Consider the following 18,391-nt stretch of genomic DNA (forward strand, 5'->3'; position numbering starts at 1 on the left):
GGGTTGGGGCTGGAGAAATGTAACCACCCTGAGCTACGGATGAAAGACTGACCATCCGTGATATCAACATTATAGTTTTATCCATGTTTTGAGGCTATATTGTGTTTGTTTACATTTTCCTTGTTAACAGAGTATATTTTGGGGTCTGATGGGGTAAGACAGTTGAACTAAGCTCATGAGGCATTTATAACTTCTATTATTCAGGAATCAATGTGTACATGTCATTCATATATAAAACCAAAAACAGATGTAACAACTGCAGATTTCCCCTTTAACCGTTATTACATTGTCTAACTGGGCTATTTGCATTGTGTCCCACCACCCGCCAACCCCTCTTTTTACGCTTCTGCTACTCTCTGTTCATCATATGCACAGTCACTTTAACCATACCTACATGTACATACTACCTCAATAAGCCTGACTAACCGGTGTCTGTATATAGCCTTGCTATTCTCTGTTCATCATATATGCACAGTCACTTTAACCATACCTACATGTACATACTACCTCAATAAGCCTGACTAACCGGTGTCTGTATATAGCCTTGCTATTCTCTGTTCGTCATGTATGCATAGTCACTTTAACCATACCTACATGTACATACTACCTCAATAAGCTTGACTAACCGGTGTCTGTATATATCCTTGCTATTCTTATTTTCAAATGTCTTTTTACTGTTGTTTTATTTCTTTACCTACACACACACACACACACACCTTTTCTTTCGCACTTAGAACTTTCGGGAACTGGGGGTCGAAAACACATATGGGAATTTGTCCCTGTTTACTGTCCTGTGTGGGTTTACTGGCACTGTATCAATCAATCAGTCAATCAATCTGTTACGAAACCCCAGGAGGTTTCTCGGAGGGACCGCTCCCTAGACAAACAGTGAAAACGTAGGTGGGAATAGGGTGCCATTTGGACCTAACCAAGGGTTTGTCATCAGGTATTGTCATATATAGGGGCCCTGAGGCCCGGGGGAACAGTATTCTGGACGGACCACCACACAGAGAGGAGAGAGATGAAGCTACTAAATATCCTGTGCTTCTGCCTGGCTGTCCTCGCCTCCACTTGGGTACGATAACATATTTATTCATTATTTATTAAATCATTATTTTCATTGAATAGGTTTAATAATACTTTATTTAATAATAATAATAATAATAGATTGGATTTATATATAATTTTTTCCAGATGACATGCTGTATGTAGTCCTTGTTTATATGTTAGCTGCCAAGTTGTGAACAAGTGTTTTAAAGACTGCTTTATTCTCTAGGATCAAGCGGACATCTTGTTTGATGTGTGGATAATTTTTATACAAAATGAAATTCAATGTGACATTTTGAGCATAAAAGCAGGTTTCTGGGTTATGTAGACAAGGACTAGAAGGATGTTTTCAGTTTTCAGGTTTGAAAAAATTTGAATTCAGTATCATTCTTCTTGTTGATGTAAATGAAATCTCTCTCTCTCTCCCGCTCCACCCTTTTTCTCCCCCCTCTCTCTCTTTCTTTTTCCCTCTCTCTCTCTCTCTCTCTCTCTCTCTCTCTCTCTCTCTCTCTCTCTCTCTCTCGCTGTCTCTCACCTCTCTGGCTACCCCCCCTCTCTCTCTCCCACCCCCTCCATCTCTCTCTCCCCCCCTCCCTCTCTCTCTCTCTCCCACCCCCCCTCTCTCTCTCTCTCTCCCTCCAAACCCCCCCCTCTCTCTCCCCCACCCCATCTCTCTCTCTCTTCCTCCCCCCTCTCTCTCTTCCTCCCCTCTCTCTCTCTCTCCCTCACCCCCCCCTCTCTCCCCCACCCCCTCTCTCTCTCTCCACCCCCCCCTCTCTCTCTCCCCCAACCCCCCTCTCTCTCTCCCCCAACCCCCCTCTCTCTCCCCCCACCCCCCCTCTCTCCCCCCCCAACCCCTCTCTCCCTCCCACCCCCCCTCTCTCTCTCACCCCCTCTTTCTCTCCCCCCACCTCTCTCTCTCTCCCCCACACCCCCCTCATTCTCTCCCCACACCCCCCTCTCTCTCTCTCTCTCCCACCTTCTCTCTCTCTCCCCCCCTCCTCTCTCTCTCCCACCCACCCCCCTCTCTCTCTCTCTCGCTCTCCCCCCCTCTCTCGCTCTCCCCCACACCCCCTCTCTCTCTCTCTCTCCCCACCCCGTCTCTCTTTCTCTCTCCCCCACTTCCTCTCTCTTTTCCTGTTCCACTCTCTCTCTATCTAGGCTGAGACAGGAGGGGTTGGGAGACATAGGGATGGTAAATACATAATTTTTTATTTTCAACAAAGATGTTGTTAACTAAAAAGAAAGTTGAAAAACATCTAAGCCATTATTTGGATGTTACCACTTTTCGTTTTTGTAAACCCTGACCTCAATCTTTAGGATTGAGGTCAGGGTTTTGTGATGGCCACTCAAATACCTTGACTTTATTGTCCTTAAGCAATTTTGAAACAACTTTGGAAGTATGCTTGGGGTCGTTGTCCAATTGGAAGACCCATTTGCGACCAAGCTTTAACTTCCTGACTGATATCTTGAGATGTTGCTTAAATATATCCACATAATTTTCTTTCCTCATGATGCCATCTATTTTGTGAAGTGCACCTGTCCCTCCAGCAGCAAAGCACCCCCACAACATGATGCTGCCACCCCCGTGCTTCACAGTTGGGATGGTGTTCTTCGGCTTGCAAGCATCTCACTTTTTCCTCCAAACATAACGATGGTCATTATGGCCAAACAGTTCAATTTTTATTTCATCAGACTAGAGGACATTTCTCCAAAAAGTACGATCTTTGTCCCCATGTGCAGTTACAAATCGTAGTCTGGCATTTTTTTATGGCGGTTTTGGAGCAGTGGCTTCTGCCTTGCTCAGTGGCCTTCCAGGTTAAGTCGATATAGGACTCGTTTTACTGTTGATATAGATACTTTTGCACCTGTTTCCTCCAGCATCTTCACAAGGTCCTTTGCTGTTGTTCTGGGATTGATTTACACTTTTCGCACCAAAGTACGTTCATCTCTAGGAGACAGAACGCGTCTCCTTCCTGAGTGGTATGATGGCTTCGTGGTCTATTGGTGTTTTACTTGCGTACTATTGTTTGCACAGATGAATGTGGTACCTTCAGGGATTTGGAAATTGCTCCCAATGATGAACCAGACTTGTCTTGGCTGATTTCTTTTGATTTTCCCATGATGTCAAGCAAAGAGGCACCGAGTTTGAAGGTAGGCCTTGAAATACATCTACAGGTACACCTCCAACTGACTCAAATGATGTCAATTAGCCTATCAGAATCTTCTAAAGCCATGACATCATTCTGGAATTGTCCAAGCTGTTTAAAGGCAAAGTCAACTTCGGACCCACTGGAATTGTGATACATCCGACTTCAACTGAGAGGCATTATCAACTGTGACACTGGAGAAATTAATGTTGTGCCTTGATCAAAGGCACATGGACGGATATATCAACTTGTCAGCTCACTGATTTGAACTACTGGCCCAACTCTCAAACAGCAGGCTACCTCCCACTCTAGTTCCAGAGATGTATATTGGTGTCTAGATGCTGGACTGAGGTATTCTGATATGAATGGTTTGATCATTCAACTGGATGTATGATTGGATTGTCTACCAACTATCAGGAAATAACACTGATAGAATTTCCAGTCAAGTAGCAGGACTTCAATATTCATCCAGGAAGTACCTAGGTCTGAAATGGAACCCTATTCCGTACAAACTACTTCTGACCAGGGCCCATAGGGGACGCAACCTACGATTCCAGATGCAGCCCAGGCAATCTCTTCCAAGGGATTCACTGGGTGTCTCTCTGTTGTCTGTGAGTTATAGTCGACCTCTTCCACCTCTCCTTTTAAAGGACCTGTCACAGGTGTGACTAGTTGCCTCATTAACCCAACGAGAGATCCCAATGTTGGCCTTTATCCAGTGGTGTAAAGTACTAAAGTAAAAATACTTGTGTGTGAGGATCTGCTGTTGCATGTGGGGTGTGTGTAAATATTGTATATGTAACAGGTTTTTAGTTTTTCCAGAATGTATGTCCAGCATTGCTATGTTATGTTATGTCCACATTACAGTGTATGTTACCTGTACCAGGTGGTATTAAACGACCCAAGACCCCCTGTGAGCGTGCAAGAGATGCTGTGAAAAATGGACTAATTGGAGCTGACATCCCCACTTGTGATGACGATGTAGAATACACCCATGAGCAATGTTCAGGCTCTACAGGTTACCACTCACACACACACACACACACACACACACACACACACACACACACACACACACACACACACACACACACACACACACACACCATAAATGCTCCAATTGAGTTGAACGTGACAATTCAATATGTTACAGTAAAATGTGTAAATATTATATATTTAACAGGTTATTAACATGTCCAATTCTGGTAGGTTACTGTTGGTGTGTGAACAGTTCTGGACAGAAGATCCCGGGTACTGAAACTCGACCAGGCACTGCTAGAATCAACTGTGCCACCTGGTGTAAGTGAGGCCCTGTGGTCTCATCAACACCATCACCACTTTAAACTCCAACACATCACTACACTTGCTTCCTACCTTGGATCTCTTTATGCTTTCTTTACAAGATGCTCCACTGATTTCAGTATCATGATCTCTCTTCTTCCTGTCTTTCAGTATCATGATCTCTCTTCTTCCTGTCTTTCTACGTCACGATCTCTCTTCTTCCTGTCTTTCTGTATCATGATGTCTCTTCTTCCTGTCTTTCTGTATCACGATCTCTCTTCTTCCTGTGTTTTTCCACTTCTGACCATTCAGGTCATTAACCCTCATCCTCCCTTTACATAACATCAGATCTGACAGCCATATTGTTCTCATTCCAGCACAGCTGTAGGTTCACCAACTCTTTCTTGTTTTCCTGCATTTCGTCCTACTTCTGGACAGGGCCCATTGGGGAACAGGGTCCCATATAGGATGCAGTCTCGTGACCAGGGCCAATAGGGGAACAGGGTCCCATATAGGATGCAGTCTCCTGACCAGGGCCAATAGGGGAACAGGGTCCCATATAGGATGCAGTCTCCTGACCAGGGCCAATAGGGGAACAGGTTCCCATATAGGATGCAGTCTCCTGACCAGGGCCCAAAGGGGAACAGGGTCCCATATAGGATGCAGTCTCCTGACCAGGCCCCAAAGGGGAACAGGGTCCCATATAGGATGCAGTCTCCTGACCAGGGCCCCATATAGGATGCAGTCTCCTGACCAGGGCCCAAAGGGGAACAGGGTCCCATAGGGGACGCAACCCAAGATTCCAGATGCAGCCAGAGCTTCCAGGATGTTTGTCCAGCAATGTATGTTATACTATGTAATGTCATTGTTACAAAGAATCTGATCTGTGTGTTTAGATGGTATGATACGAACCAAGACCCCCTGTGAGATTGCTAGAGATACTGCGATGAAAATAGTCAGGCTTGGAGTCTACGTCCCCACATGTGACAACGATGGACAATACAAACCTGAGCAATGCAGGGCCTCTACAGGTTACCACACACACACACACTATAATGGCTCCAATTCAGTTGAACATGACAATTCAATGTGTTACGGTAAAATGTATAATTGTGTAAATATTGTCTATGTAACAGGTTATTAACATGTCTTTCTGGTAGGTTACTGTTGGTGTGTGAACAGTACTGGACAGAAGATCCAGGGTACTGAGACTCCACCAGGCACTGCTAGAATCAACTGTGCCACACAGAGTAAGTTTACAAGATGCTCCACTGATTTCAATTTCATCATCTCTCTTCTTCCTGTTTCTTTCTGTATCACGATCTCTCTTCTTCCTGTATCACGATCTCTCTTCTTCCTGTATCACGATCTCTCTTCTTCCTGTATCACGATCTCTCTTCTTCCTGTATCACGATCTGTCTTCTTCCTGTCTTTCTGTATCACGATCTCTCTTTTTCAGGAACAGACTCTCATTCACTAAAGTCTTTGCAGCTTGTTCTGCATGTTGTTAATGTTTTTCTGTATTTCTAGAGGTGCTACTGTGACTAACTACAACTACTAATCCTAATGCTACTAATGACTAACTACAACTACTAATCCTAATGCTACTAATGACTAACTACAACTACTAATCCTAATGCTACTAATGACTAACTACAACTACTAATCCTAATGCTACTAATGACTAACTACAACTACTAATCCTAATGCTACTAATGACTAACTACAACTACTAATCCTAATGCTACTAATGACTAACTACAACTACTAATCCTAATGCTACTAATGACTAACTACAACTACTAATCCTAATGCTACTAATGACTAACTACAACTACTAATCCTAATGCTACTAATGACTAACTACAACTACTAATCCTAATGCTACTAATGACTAACTACAACTACTAATCCTAATGCTACTAATGACTAACTACAACTACTAATCCTAATGCTACTAATGACTAACTACAACTACTAATCCTAATGCTACTAATGACTAACTACAACTACTAATCCTAATGCTACTAATGACTAACTACAACTACTAATCCTAATGCTACTAATATGAACTACTACTACAACTACAAGCGCTGAATACAACCTTAACTACTAATCCTAATGCTACTAATATGAACTACTACTACAACTACAAGCGCTGAATACAACCTTAACTACTAATCCTAATGCTACTAATATGAACTACTACTACAACTACAAGCGCTGAATACAACCTTAACTACTAATACCAATACTACTAACTACTACTACTAATAACTACTAATATGAACTACTACTACTAACTACTACTGCTAATAACTACTAATATGAACTACTAATACCAATACTACTAACTACTACTACTAATAACTACTAATATGAACTACTACTACTAATATGAACTACTACTACTAATATGAACTACTACTACTAATATGAACTACTAATACCAATACTACTAACTACTACTACTAATAACTACTAATATGAACTACTACTACTAATATGAACTACTACTACTAATATGAACTACTAATACCAATACTACTAACTACTACTACTAATAACTACTAATATGAACTACTACTACTACTAATATGAACTACTACAAGCGCTGAATTCAACTTTACAGTGAAATACTTGCCATCAAAGCAGTTAAGAAAAAAGGTGTTAAAGTATTTACTCAAATAAACTGAATTAAACATTTTATACAAAAAAATAAGAAATAAGAAAAATAGAAAATTAACAAATAATAAAGGAGCAACAATAAAACATCTGTAGCGATGCTATATACAGGGTGTTACGGTAAAGAGTCAGTGTGGAGGCTGTATACAGGGTGTTACGGTAAAGAGTCAAAGTGGAGGCTATATACAGGGTGTTACGGTAAAGAGTCAAAGTGGAGGCTATATACAGGGTGTTACGGTACAGAGTCAATGTGGAGGCTATATACAGGGTGTTACGGTAAAGAGTCAATGTGGAGGCTATATACAGGGTGTTACGGTACAGAGTCAATGTGGAGGCTATATACAGGGTGTTACGGTAAAGAGTCAATGTGGAGGCTATATACAGGGGGTACCGGTAAAGAGTCAATGTGCGGGGGCACCAGTTAGTCCAGGTAATTGAGGTAATATGAACATGTAGGTAGAGTTATTAAAGTGACTATACATAGATAATAAACAGAGAGTAGCAGCAGCATAGAATGGGTGGGGGGACAATGCAAATAGTCTGGGTAGCCATTTGATTAGCTGTTCAGGATTCTAATGGCTTGGGGGTAGAAGCTGTTAAGAAGCCATTTGGATCTAGACTTGGCGCTCCGGTACTGCTTGCCGTGTGGTAGCAGAGAGAACAGTGTGACTAGCGTGGCTGGAGTCTTTGGCAATTTTTTGGGCCTTCCTCTGACACCGCCTGGTATAGAGGTCCTCAATGGCAGGAAGCTTGGCCCAGGTGATGTACTGGGCGTTAGCACTACCCTCTGTAGTGCCTTGCGTTTGGAGGCCGAGCAGTTGCAGTACCAGGCGGTGATGCAACCGTTCAGGATGCTCTCGATGGTGCAGCTGTAGAACTTTTTGAGGATCTGAGGACCCCTGCCAAATCTTTTCAGTCTCCTGAGGGGGAATAGGTTTTGTCGTGCCTTCTTCAAGACTGTCTTGTGCTTGGACCATGATAGTTTGTTGATGATGTGAACACCAAGGAACTGGAAGCTCTCAACCTGCTCAACTACAGCCCTGTCGATGAGAATAGGGGCGTCATGTCCTTTGTCTTGATCATGTTGAGGGAGAAGTTGTGAAACTAACTACTACTACTACTAACTAATACTGCTAACTGCTAATTCTGCTAACTTCTCATACTTAATACTGCTACTACAAACTAATACCACTAGCTACTAATACTAACTACTGCAAACTACTACTGCAAACTACTACTAATTACTAATACTAACTACCACTACTAGAACTTCTACCACTACTTCTAGTAGTATCTATACCACTACAACAACACACACTCTTATTCATTCACTAAATGTTATTTCTTTGCAGCTGGTTCTGGATGTTGTTAATGTTTATGTTGTTGTGTCTGTAATTGTAGATGTGGACAGAGATGAAAGGAGTTGGAGCGAAGACATTGGAATGACTTTGACAGTTGTCTTTACTGTACTACAGGACCTGATTCACATTCTATACAAATAAATTAAGAAATCCAGAGATTAAACTGTTGATTTACTTACTTAATTGTTGGTGTGATATGTTGAACAATGTATCTGAACCAGTTCATTTCTGGGAAATGGAGGAAGGAGTAGGACTGTTATGGTGACTGTATTACCACCACACCGGCAGTTACAGGACATGAAGGCAGTCAAATTCCACGTGACCATGTAGTAGTTAGGCTTCTCCAAGCTCTGATGCTGCTGATGGTCATTAGTAGTCTACCACACTTGTTAACTGCCTGGTACTCAGCACTCTATTGTCCCTCTAATCACTCTGACATCAACACTGATTGGTGGAAATCAGAAAGCTGAGAAGGGGGTTGTGGGGTTTAGTCACATGCACAGGCAAGGCCTTTCTAATGCCTGTGGATCTTGGGTCCATGATATGGGGCATCAGCCTACTCGGTGACACCCACGGAACACAACTGAAAGAGTTTACAAATATTCGCATCCTAACTCTGACTGCAGGACTTAGACTGTCGAATCAAATCTGTTAGTATTTCCTTTGTGTGGGTTTCTCTATATATAAATTTAATCATGGCATCTTTGGTCCTCCGTCGACATCGAAATGTCATTCCAATATACACACAGGAGTTCAGCAGAGTCCATAATCAGAACCATGCTACTCAGAGGCTGAAGAATTGTTCCAGGCCACAGAGGGATGAAAGACCCCTTTACTGAGTCTACAGCTTCACATTTCACTAAATCATTCCATTGTTTGCTTCATGCATTATATCATCCTGTAAAATAAAGTACTTGCTCTTCATCTTTACATGAGTAAATGTTGTATTAGATTTAGGTTTTGTTACATGTTGATGCCATCTGATCTTTTAGGGCCAGACTGATCTATCCATGTTCAGGATACTTCATGTTCATACCCGTATTTGGAGGCAGGGAGGAAACTTGCCTGAACAGGGTCAGTACAGTATTAGCTAGCTAGAATGTATGGGTGACTCACATCGTTGCCCTATGTGAACAGGACATCCAAGAAGTTAAATGAATTACTTTAGTGGGGTAAGTAAATTTTCAGCCTATAATTTGATAACTAGTTAATTTTATAACTAAAACACACACCACATGGCATTCGGGCAGGTAACATTCTCCTGGCATTTCTCCAAACAGATGTCAAAGTAAATCTCACTCACTCACTCACTCACTCACTCACTCACTCACTCACTCACTCACTCACTCACTCACTCACTCACTCACTCACTGTTAGTGGAATTAAATGATTCCTACAATATACTCATTAATTAAATTCAAACTGTCTATTTATAAGAATTTGTAAGATACTTATTAACATAAAATAGACAGGATACAGTCATATTAAAAGTAGATAATAGTGTTTATTCTCGGAGCAAGCTCCCATTTGATCATAAACACAGACTTATATACAATATATGACGTCATAGGTTACAGAATGCGTCTCATTGTCCTAATCAAATAGAAAACAGGTTCAAAAGTTCATTCTAACCTCACAGGGCACTCACATGAAAACACCATATAATCATTTATCCTGAAGGCTCACTATAATTGATTACCACTTGAGCAGACAACTCAAGATAATGGAAGACCTAAAAAGTGACCCACAGCCTTATCTAAACATCTCAGGGCTAAGTTGGGTCAGTTCAACCAGAGTTGAATGACCTTTTCTGCTTACTTTATAACCCACAACACAAATCTCTTTTCACCAGGCATGCAGAGTTCAATTTGTTTATAATTTTATCTTTAGCTAGAATATGTTTTAACTATTTATTAACAAAATTCCTAACAATCCACCCTAAATAACAAAACAATTCATAGCTACATATCAAAAGATCATATATAAACTTAAATGTTTATTCAAGAATAATACCAAACCAATATATGTATTTACACTCCATCAACATCAATGACTGTTCTAACTTATATCAGAATTGTAACACTCCTATTAGGATTTTCGTTACAATCTTCATTAAAGAAACAGTCTATACATTGAAACATGTAACCGTCTAAATTCTCTAAACATCAAATACAGTCTCGGTTCCTCATAATTAAAAGATCCGGAGTCGTTTTCCACTAGATCCGGGCCCATACATTCATCCTTCCACTGGTCAGAGCTTATGATTGGTCCAAACTTCATCATCTGTTGTGTCATCGATTTCTCCAGAATCCTGGAAATGAGAACTTTCAAACACGGAATCAAACCACATCCACACAAAACTAACACAGTCACACAGGTGAAGGTAGCCCATAACACAGTAATCATGACATTTTTCCATTTCCCAAACATACTGTCAAACCAATTAGTCAGAGAAGTATCCACCCCTGAGTTCACTGCCAACTCGTGAGCTAGGGTGGTTAAACCTACCAAGGCCTGGGTCACTGATCCATCCAGAGCTGTGTTACTTGGGATAAACGTACAGCACATCGACCTGAATAACACACAAACCCCACCCTTTTCTGCCTAAATCTAACGCGATTCTATTCTATTCTGCCAAGCCATTCATTACATCTCTGGTATAATTAATCTAGTCCACATTCTTATTGAGAGTGGACTACTAGAAAATACTTGACTCTAATCCTGCTAAGATCTAATTCCTCGCTTTGAATTGGATCTGAGTAAGGGTAAAGAGCATGCCTAACTGCACTAGTGCATAACTACCGTTCCAATTGGTAGGCAGGTTAGGTCACAGCTTCATACCTCCACACTCTAAACCTTTTCATCTGCCCGTCAGGTCTCTCATTGTCTTCTCAGTTGTAACATTCTCAGTCCTATTGCATGTACTGACTTCCCCTACTTCCCATCCGTGTGTTATGTAGCTATCCATAAAATCCTGTCACTGTGAAAGAGAAAATCTGGATGTAATCGGCACCTGGGGACACATATCACAGATCAATGCAACTGTCATAGTTCAGCTTCCTGCCCTCTTGAACCGCTTTATCATACAGGCCATTCCATGGGTGTAGCAATTCCATCAAATGGAAAGGAAATGAGTATGAACTGAGGTTTTGCTGAGGCATGCCTAACCATAGGTTAGAATCCCATAACAGTTTCCACCTCAATCACTTCCTTAAAATCTTTCATCTGAACCATCCACATCGGCCTTGGCTCTGGACAACTCTACGGTCAGTATCTGCTTTGTCTGGGGCTCTGCTTGTATTCTGGCTGACTATCATCTACTCTAACTTCTCGTACTTGGAATGGCACTAGTTTGTCAACTGAAACCCTTACTTTCACCACTCTCCATCTTCTTCCATACTGGGTATGTAGATTTATGTATCCCTCTCTCATGATGTGAGCTATAACCTGTTTCCATGAACTACACAAGGACTTGCATAGATGTCTTCCACAATGGCTGCTCTTAGTCCTAAACTTCCAAGGAGTCAGAGGCCCCATTTGGTCTACATAAAACTCCACTGAGACTTCCTTCCCAATCCCACTCTCACTTCCTGTTTATCCAGATCAAGTGATCTCTTATGCTTGGTTAATACAAAATCCTCATTGTCTAACTATGTGTCAATATTACCCTCTGGCCTTCTTGGGGTTCATGGTGTATCAGGAATATGGCTCCCACAACCAGACAGCTCAGGATGGACCGCCCACCTATAAAGCCCCACCCTCTCCCAGAGAAAACATCATCAGCAAGAAGCCAGACACACTTTCACTTCTATGAACAAACACAGGGATGAAATGACGGGAAAAGGAAATTTTCATCCGAGAGATGGCCCCCAGAATTCTGTTAATTCCAGTTCTCCTCTCGGACACTGTGCTTGTTCGACAGTGTCAATGTGTCTTACCCCTCCCTCAGTGTGATATGAATCCTGGTAGCTCTTTCAGCTAGCTGTTACCAGGAGTCCCTGGTATGGTCCCCCCAACAGGCCTCAGGGACTGGATTGAGTGACTTCACCTGTAATTCACCTGTAGTGCATAAAATCTTGGACATACAGGTTTGGTTAAACAAACAACCTTTTCATGTAATTAACAATACTTCTTTCTATTTCTATATCTGCTTGTTTAGCTAGATTTTTTTTATTTATTAGTTTATCATCCAATAGGCCACATCCTATCCTAGACCAACACTTACCCATCCCCCCTTTGTTACCTGGCTCTGCCAGGTAACAACCTTGCCTAACCTAACCAATGACTTAGGTAAAATTAGTGTAAATTATCCTTATGTCTGACATTATCATGTAGGAACGCCCCTTTCATTCGCCGCATGTCCAATTCTCCCTTGGGCGTCCAATCATATCTATCCTTTTCCAATTCTCTGTCAAGAGACTTATCTACTTTAAAAAGGTATCTGTGCCGCCTATATATATTCTTAACTTTTACTGCCTCAGAAACCCGGATCCGGGAGCACCCCCCACCCCCCACACACTGATTAGCATAGCTAGCATAGCTTCAGAAGTAGATAGTAGCATCTAAATATCATTAAATCACAAGTCCAAGACACCAGATGAAAGATACAGATCTTGTGAATAAAGCCACCATTTCAGATTTTTAAAATGTTTTACAGGGAAGACAAAATATGTAAATCTATTAGCTAAACACGTTAGCAAAATACACCACTATTCTAACTCCATCAGTTTCTTACTCCTTCAGGTGCTATCACCAATTCGGCTCAACTAAGATATTGATATCCACTAACCAAGAAAAAACCTCTTCAGATGACAGTCTGATAACATATTCATGGTATAGGATAGTTTTTGTTAGAAAAAAGTGCATATTTCAGGTAGAAATCACAGTTTACAATTGCACCCACCATCACAAATCGACTAGAATTACTAGATAGAGCAACGTGTATGACCAATTTACTCATCATAAAACATTTCATAAAAATAGACAAAGCATAGCAATGGAAAGACCCAGTTCTTGTGATTTCAGACCATATTTCAGATTTTCTAAGCGTTTTTCAGCGAAAACACAATAAATCGATAAGTTAGCATACTACATGTGCAAACGTTACCAGAGCATCGATTCCAGCCAAAGAGCGCTATAACGTAACCACCGCCAAAAGATATTAATTTTTTCACTAACCTTCTCAGAATTCTTCCGATGACACTCCTGTAACATCATTTTACAACATACATATACAGTTTGTTCGAAAAGGTGCATATTTAGCCATACAAAACCGTGGTTACACAATAAAAATACTAGGAAATCAAGCCTCAATATGTCTGACGTCATCTATCAGAGTGATCTAGTTTAATTAAAAGCTAATCATATACTTGACTAAAAAATACAGGGTTGACAGGAATCGAAAGACAAATTAGTTCTTAATGCAACCGCTGATTTACATTTTTAAAATTATCCTTACTTTTCAATACAGGGTTCGCCAAGTGAAGCTATACCAAAGCTATACCAAACAAAATGGCGAAATATGCGTTTAAAATATTTCGACAGAACAACAATTTATCATATTAAATATTGCTTACTTTGAGCTGTTCTTCCATCATATTCTTGGGCAATGTATCCTTTCTATGTTATAAACGTCTTTTGGTCGATAGATGTCCTCTGTCCTTCGAAATATCCACTAACGATCGAACGGGACCACAAAACGTGTCCAAAGTTTCAGAGTGCACAACAAAGAAATTCCTCAAAATCGCACTAAACGGATATAAATTGCTATAAAACGGTTTAAATTAACTACCTTATGATGTTTCTAAGTCCTATATCGAATTAAATTACAGACGGATACATTTCAAGTTGATAACCGAGCCTGTGAAAATGGCGTCCGGAGGTCCCATCCTGCGTAAGGGCGAGCGTCGAAAGGGGGGCTACTCTCACTCCTTGGTGTTTTATAACCTCTGAGAGCTACCTAGAAGGCCCATTCCACTTCTCATTGGTTACTGACATCCAGGGGAAGGCGGGTGCAGTTCGTGTCGTTCCATAGGATAGACAGAGACCTTAAAAACTGATCTGAAACCAGAGCTTCGCTCTCAGACCTTTCACTGTCTGTCATGGATTTCGCTGTAGAAAGTGTTCTGGGTCACCCACAGACATAATTTCAACGTTGTATGAAACTAGAAGGTGTTTTCTATCCAATATAATTAATAATATGCATATTGTACGAGCAAGAATTGAGTACTAGGCAGTTTAATTTGGAGACGACAAAATGCTAATTCGGAACAGCACCCCCTGTAGTCGCAAGAAGTTAAATATATATATATTTATTGATTTAAACCGTATCCCTTTTCTCACCTATATTATTTCACAGCCTACCTTGCTCATGTCCTGGTCCCCCCTCTCCACTCTGCTCTCAAACCTTCAAGATCTCAACAGTGCATGGCAGACCCCTCTGTATGCCTTTTTCTCATAATAGTCAATAACAACTATGTGTTCCATCCAAATATTAACTAAGTGTCTCACTGTTTTGGCTTTATCTAAAATCATGGACTTAAAAAAACAACAGGTCTTATAGTGTCAATCTCTAAAGCCCTTACATAACCTTAATCAAACTAAACCCATCCTATCAATAAACCCAAATCACCTCATATGCCATATACCCCCTGTCAATTTTAATACTATTTAAATAAAAATCTTCTAATGGCCAAAACAAATGGTAACCATATCAAATCCATTCTTTACTAATAAGCTCTCTCCCCCATGAGTCCACTGTTTTTTATTAAATAATAACATTTGGTTAACCTTAAACTCAGTCTCATAAATAATGAATATATGTTGTTCAGTGTGGAAACCTTATCCACAGTAAATTACCACTCCTAAGAACTAAAACTTATTTCTTCTCATAAATAATTTTAATGCTTACGTATTTTCCTGCCCTATTGGCTTAAAATATCTCCTGTCCAAACCTCAATGTATCATATCTTCCCTAATTTATTATTGATGACAAAGGAAATTTTTCCTGTTGTAATACCAAATCAATAATAGTCAATTAATTTACCTCAAAACTAGTATCCCAAATAACCACAAATGCATTATCTACATGGCCCTCCCCTGAAGCTGATCAGACTTCAAGAGACAGCCATGATAAAGGTCAAAGGTTATACCACCCCTGTATAGTCATGTTCCTAGACATTTTAAAGAACCCTTTATCCTTAAAATCAAAAAATTCACTTGTGTAATTAAAACTCAGAAGATAAAAACTCCATAAGTGAGCATGCCCCTTTAAAATTCCTTTGCACTAAAACAAATAGTCCTAACAAATGTTTTATGTGTGTATATTTGCAAACCTTAATGAAAAAACAAAAACCTTTCAGGCCCTTTCCAATTTGGTCATTTATGGCCTCAATCTCACTCCTCAATCTCTCCCCAAGATAATAGTCCCTTTAAACATTCAAGAAGACAATAAAACTCGCACTCTCCCAGGAAAAACACAAAGCGCCTAACTAGCATTCACTGTGCTACATCGATTCAGAAACCCAAAAGTGAACTATTAACCAAACCTAATTATAATTTCCAATTTACCTCAAATCATTAATCATAAGTTTTAAACAACGTCCATGTATATGCCTACTTAAGTGAACATGCTAGCCTTATATGCAATTAACTTGATATTTATTATCTAACCGTATTACTTTTTTCCGCTGTCGCAAATGTCGTACATTTCTCAGGGTAAGAAATCAGTAATTTAATCTCAGGTATTTAATAAAAATGTAAACGTATTTTCCCATGGCTTCTTCAACTTACATATTTTAGATAACTTCCATCCGTCCCGGAAGAAGGAATCCTACTTAAACACACCAGAATACAATGTTTATAATCAATAACCATCAGAATCCATTATTACTATGTTTTACGATTCAGACATTCAGATCTCCCTTCACACAGGTGAATATAGTCCAATAAACACCATAAATCAATGATGCCCACCTAGCGAATATGTTGCTAGTTTTTAGCATCTTTCCTAACTACCCTGACGATTTACAGCTACTTTTAAAAATGTATCTGGAAATGTTTATCAACTTCTGAAAAGTGACTCAAAAACATAATGGACGTATTTCCCTTCTAAATGTCACAAACACTTTTCTCTGCCACACCCCAGTCACAACATCATTGCCGTGGCGACAAAAGTGCCTTGTGAGTGATGTCATCAACATGCGCTCATCCTGTCTCCATGCCACAGCGACTTTCAACGAATTGCACAATCATAGTTTTGCACAATCATAGTTGACTGATTGTAGCAGCAGTTTTACGGGTTCGATAAACCAAACCCAATTTATCACAAATGTTGGAACTTGTATAGAACTTACAACATCAATCAACATCTCCCAATCCAAATTGTACTTCCAGAAGTACAGAAAAGAGTGGGAGTCCGTCCCTAAACTACTTTCAAATTAATTTGAGTAACGTAAATGTGTATTCAACGTAATGACGCAGTTTTGTGTTATCGCCATACAATTAAGTCTCTCTTCATTATTATTTTAGAATTCATTAGAATTTTGTAACTATCTCTTCCTTGATTCAGCATTTTAATTACGACTATATTCCTAATACATTATTCAAACATATAATTTAGGCAAAAGACATCGTCTTGCATCGAAATTCGTTTCGTTATTTTATTTATTTTGATAAATCAGTCACTCAATTTAACCTAAACAATCCATTAAAATAGTTCAATTTATATCTTATACAAACACTAGCGACCGTATTTTTCTGGACAACCCATATAATTAGTTTAATTACAATCAAAAACTCTGAATTTAGCAAAAGCATTAACCGGGAACCGAACCCAAGACTCTCGCGTTCCAGGCGAGAATTCTACCACTGATCCACCAAAGCTATGTAGATAACAAAAACTTATTCGCATTTAAGCCCACTTTACATGTATCTGTATTCGTAATTCCAATTCCGAGTCAACAAAATATCCTAATTTAAAAGCTCAAGCCTTTCCTCAGTGAGCATTCCCATTTTTCTCACTTTCGTTGTTTTCGACTCTCTCTTATTCTCCCGATAGTCGCGCCTTACCTTTCCCTTAGTTAAATTACAATCTCGGTGATTGTGTCCAATCCTGTCACAATGTTTGCAGGGAGTGTTACACTCCCAGGCGAAATGTCCAGTTTCATTACAATTAAAACATTTTCTATTTTTCTTTTGACTCACATTACTATTACCCACTTTTCTCGACTTCTGTTATCGCCCTCTACTCTTTTCCTAGCTTCCGAAAGCCAGACTCTAGCTGTGTACAACCCCTGTTTATTCTGTTTCTTCTCATCCTCACCACACTCCTCATGTATCTGTTTGATAAGCAATTCTAGTTTCTCAACATTCAGCCTACCATCAAATTCATAACGCTTACACCATTTTGTACAGAATTCTAAATTCCTCTTATCTTTCAGTTCCATAAAACGCTGGTCTCCCGTTAATACCGGGACCTCCTTGGAGGATTTACTACCATGTTTGATAATCCTTTCCTTTACTAGTAGTTATGGTATTATCACCTATCTATGTCTTTCTATTTATTTATTTATTTCTCTATGTGTGTGTTACTACTTTTACCGCTCTCACAATTTAGGTGAATAGATTTCTATTTTATGTGCGTTCCACTTTTACCCAAGTTATAATCTATGTGTATGACTTTATATGAATCTCTTCCTTGGAAACTTTATCTATAGCGTTGTTATCGATCGGACATTAGATCTTACTTTTAACTATCAGTTATTAGCCAGGGGACTTACTTCCCTGGTCAAACTCTGGTTGTATTTATCCAAATCTCACTTCGCTATATTAAGTTTCCCTCCCACTCTTTTGGATATTCCCTTTCAG

The 18,391-nt window shown here is 40.0% G+C and overlaps 2 protein-coding genes across 2 annotated transcripts in view; one reads left to right on the forward strand and one right to left on the reverse strand.

The window, feature by feature from the left end:
- Positions 1–18,391, reverse strand: part of LOC139561536 (equistatin-like) — a 143,764-nt gene that overhangs the window by 19,642 nt on the left and 105,731 nt on the right. The gene's annotated exons all lie outside the window — the stretch shown is intronic.
- Positions 945–8,702, forward strand: LOC139561542 (saxiphilin-like). Its single transcript, XM_071378747.1, has 7 exons — positions 945–1,075; positions 2,209–2,242; positions 4,084–4,215; positions 4,407–4,496; positions 5,375–5,509; positions 5,639–5,728; positions 8,565–8,702. The coding sequence occupies exons 1-7, from the start codon at positions 1,022–1,024 to the stop codon at positions 8,663–8,665; spliced, it is 636 nt and encodes a 211-aa protein (XP_071234848.1). The 5' UTR covers positions 945–1,021; the 3' UTR covers positions 8,666–8,702.

Source organism: Salvelinus alpinus, chromosome 31 (assembly GCF_045679555.1).
Source record: "Salvelinus alpinus chromosome 31, SLU_Salpinus.1, whole genome shotgun sequence".
In the NCBI taxonomy this organism is placed as follows: domain Eukaryota; kingdom Metazoa; phylum Chordata; class Actinopteri; order Salmoniformes; family Salmonidae; genus Salvelinus; species Salvelinus alpinus.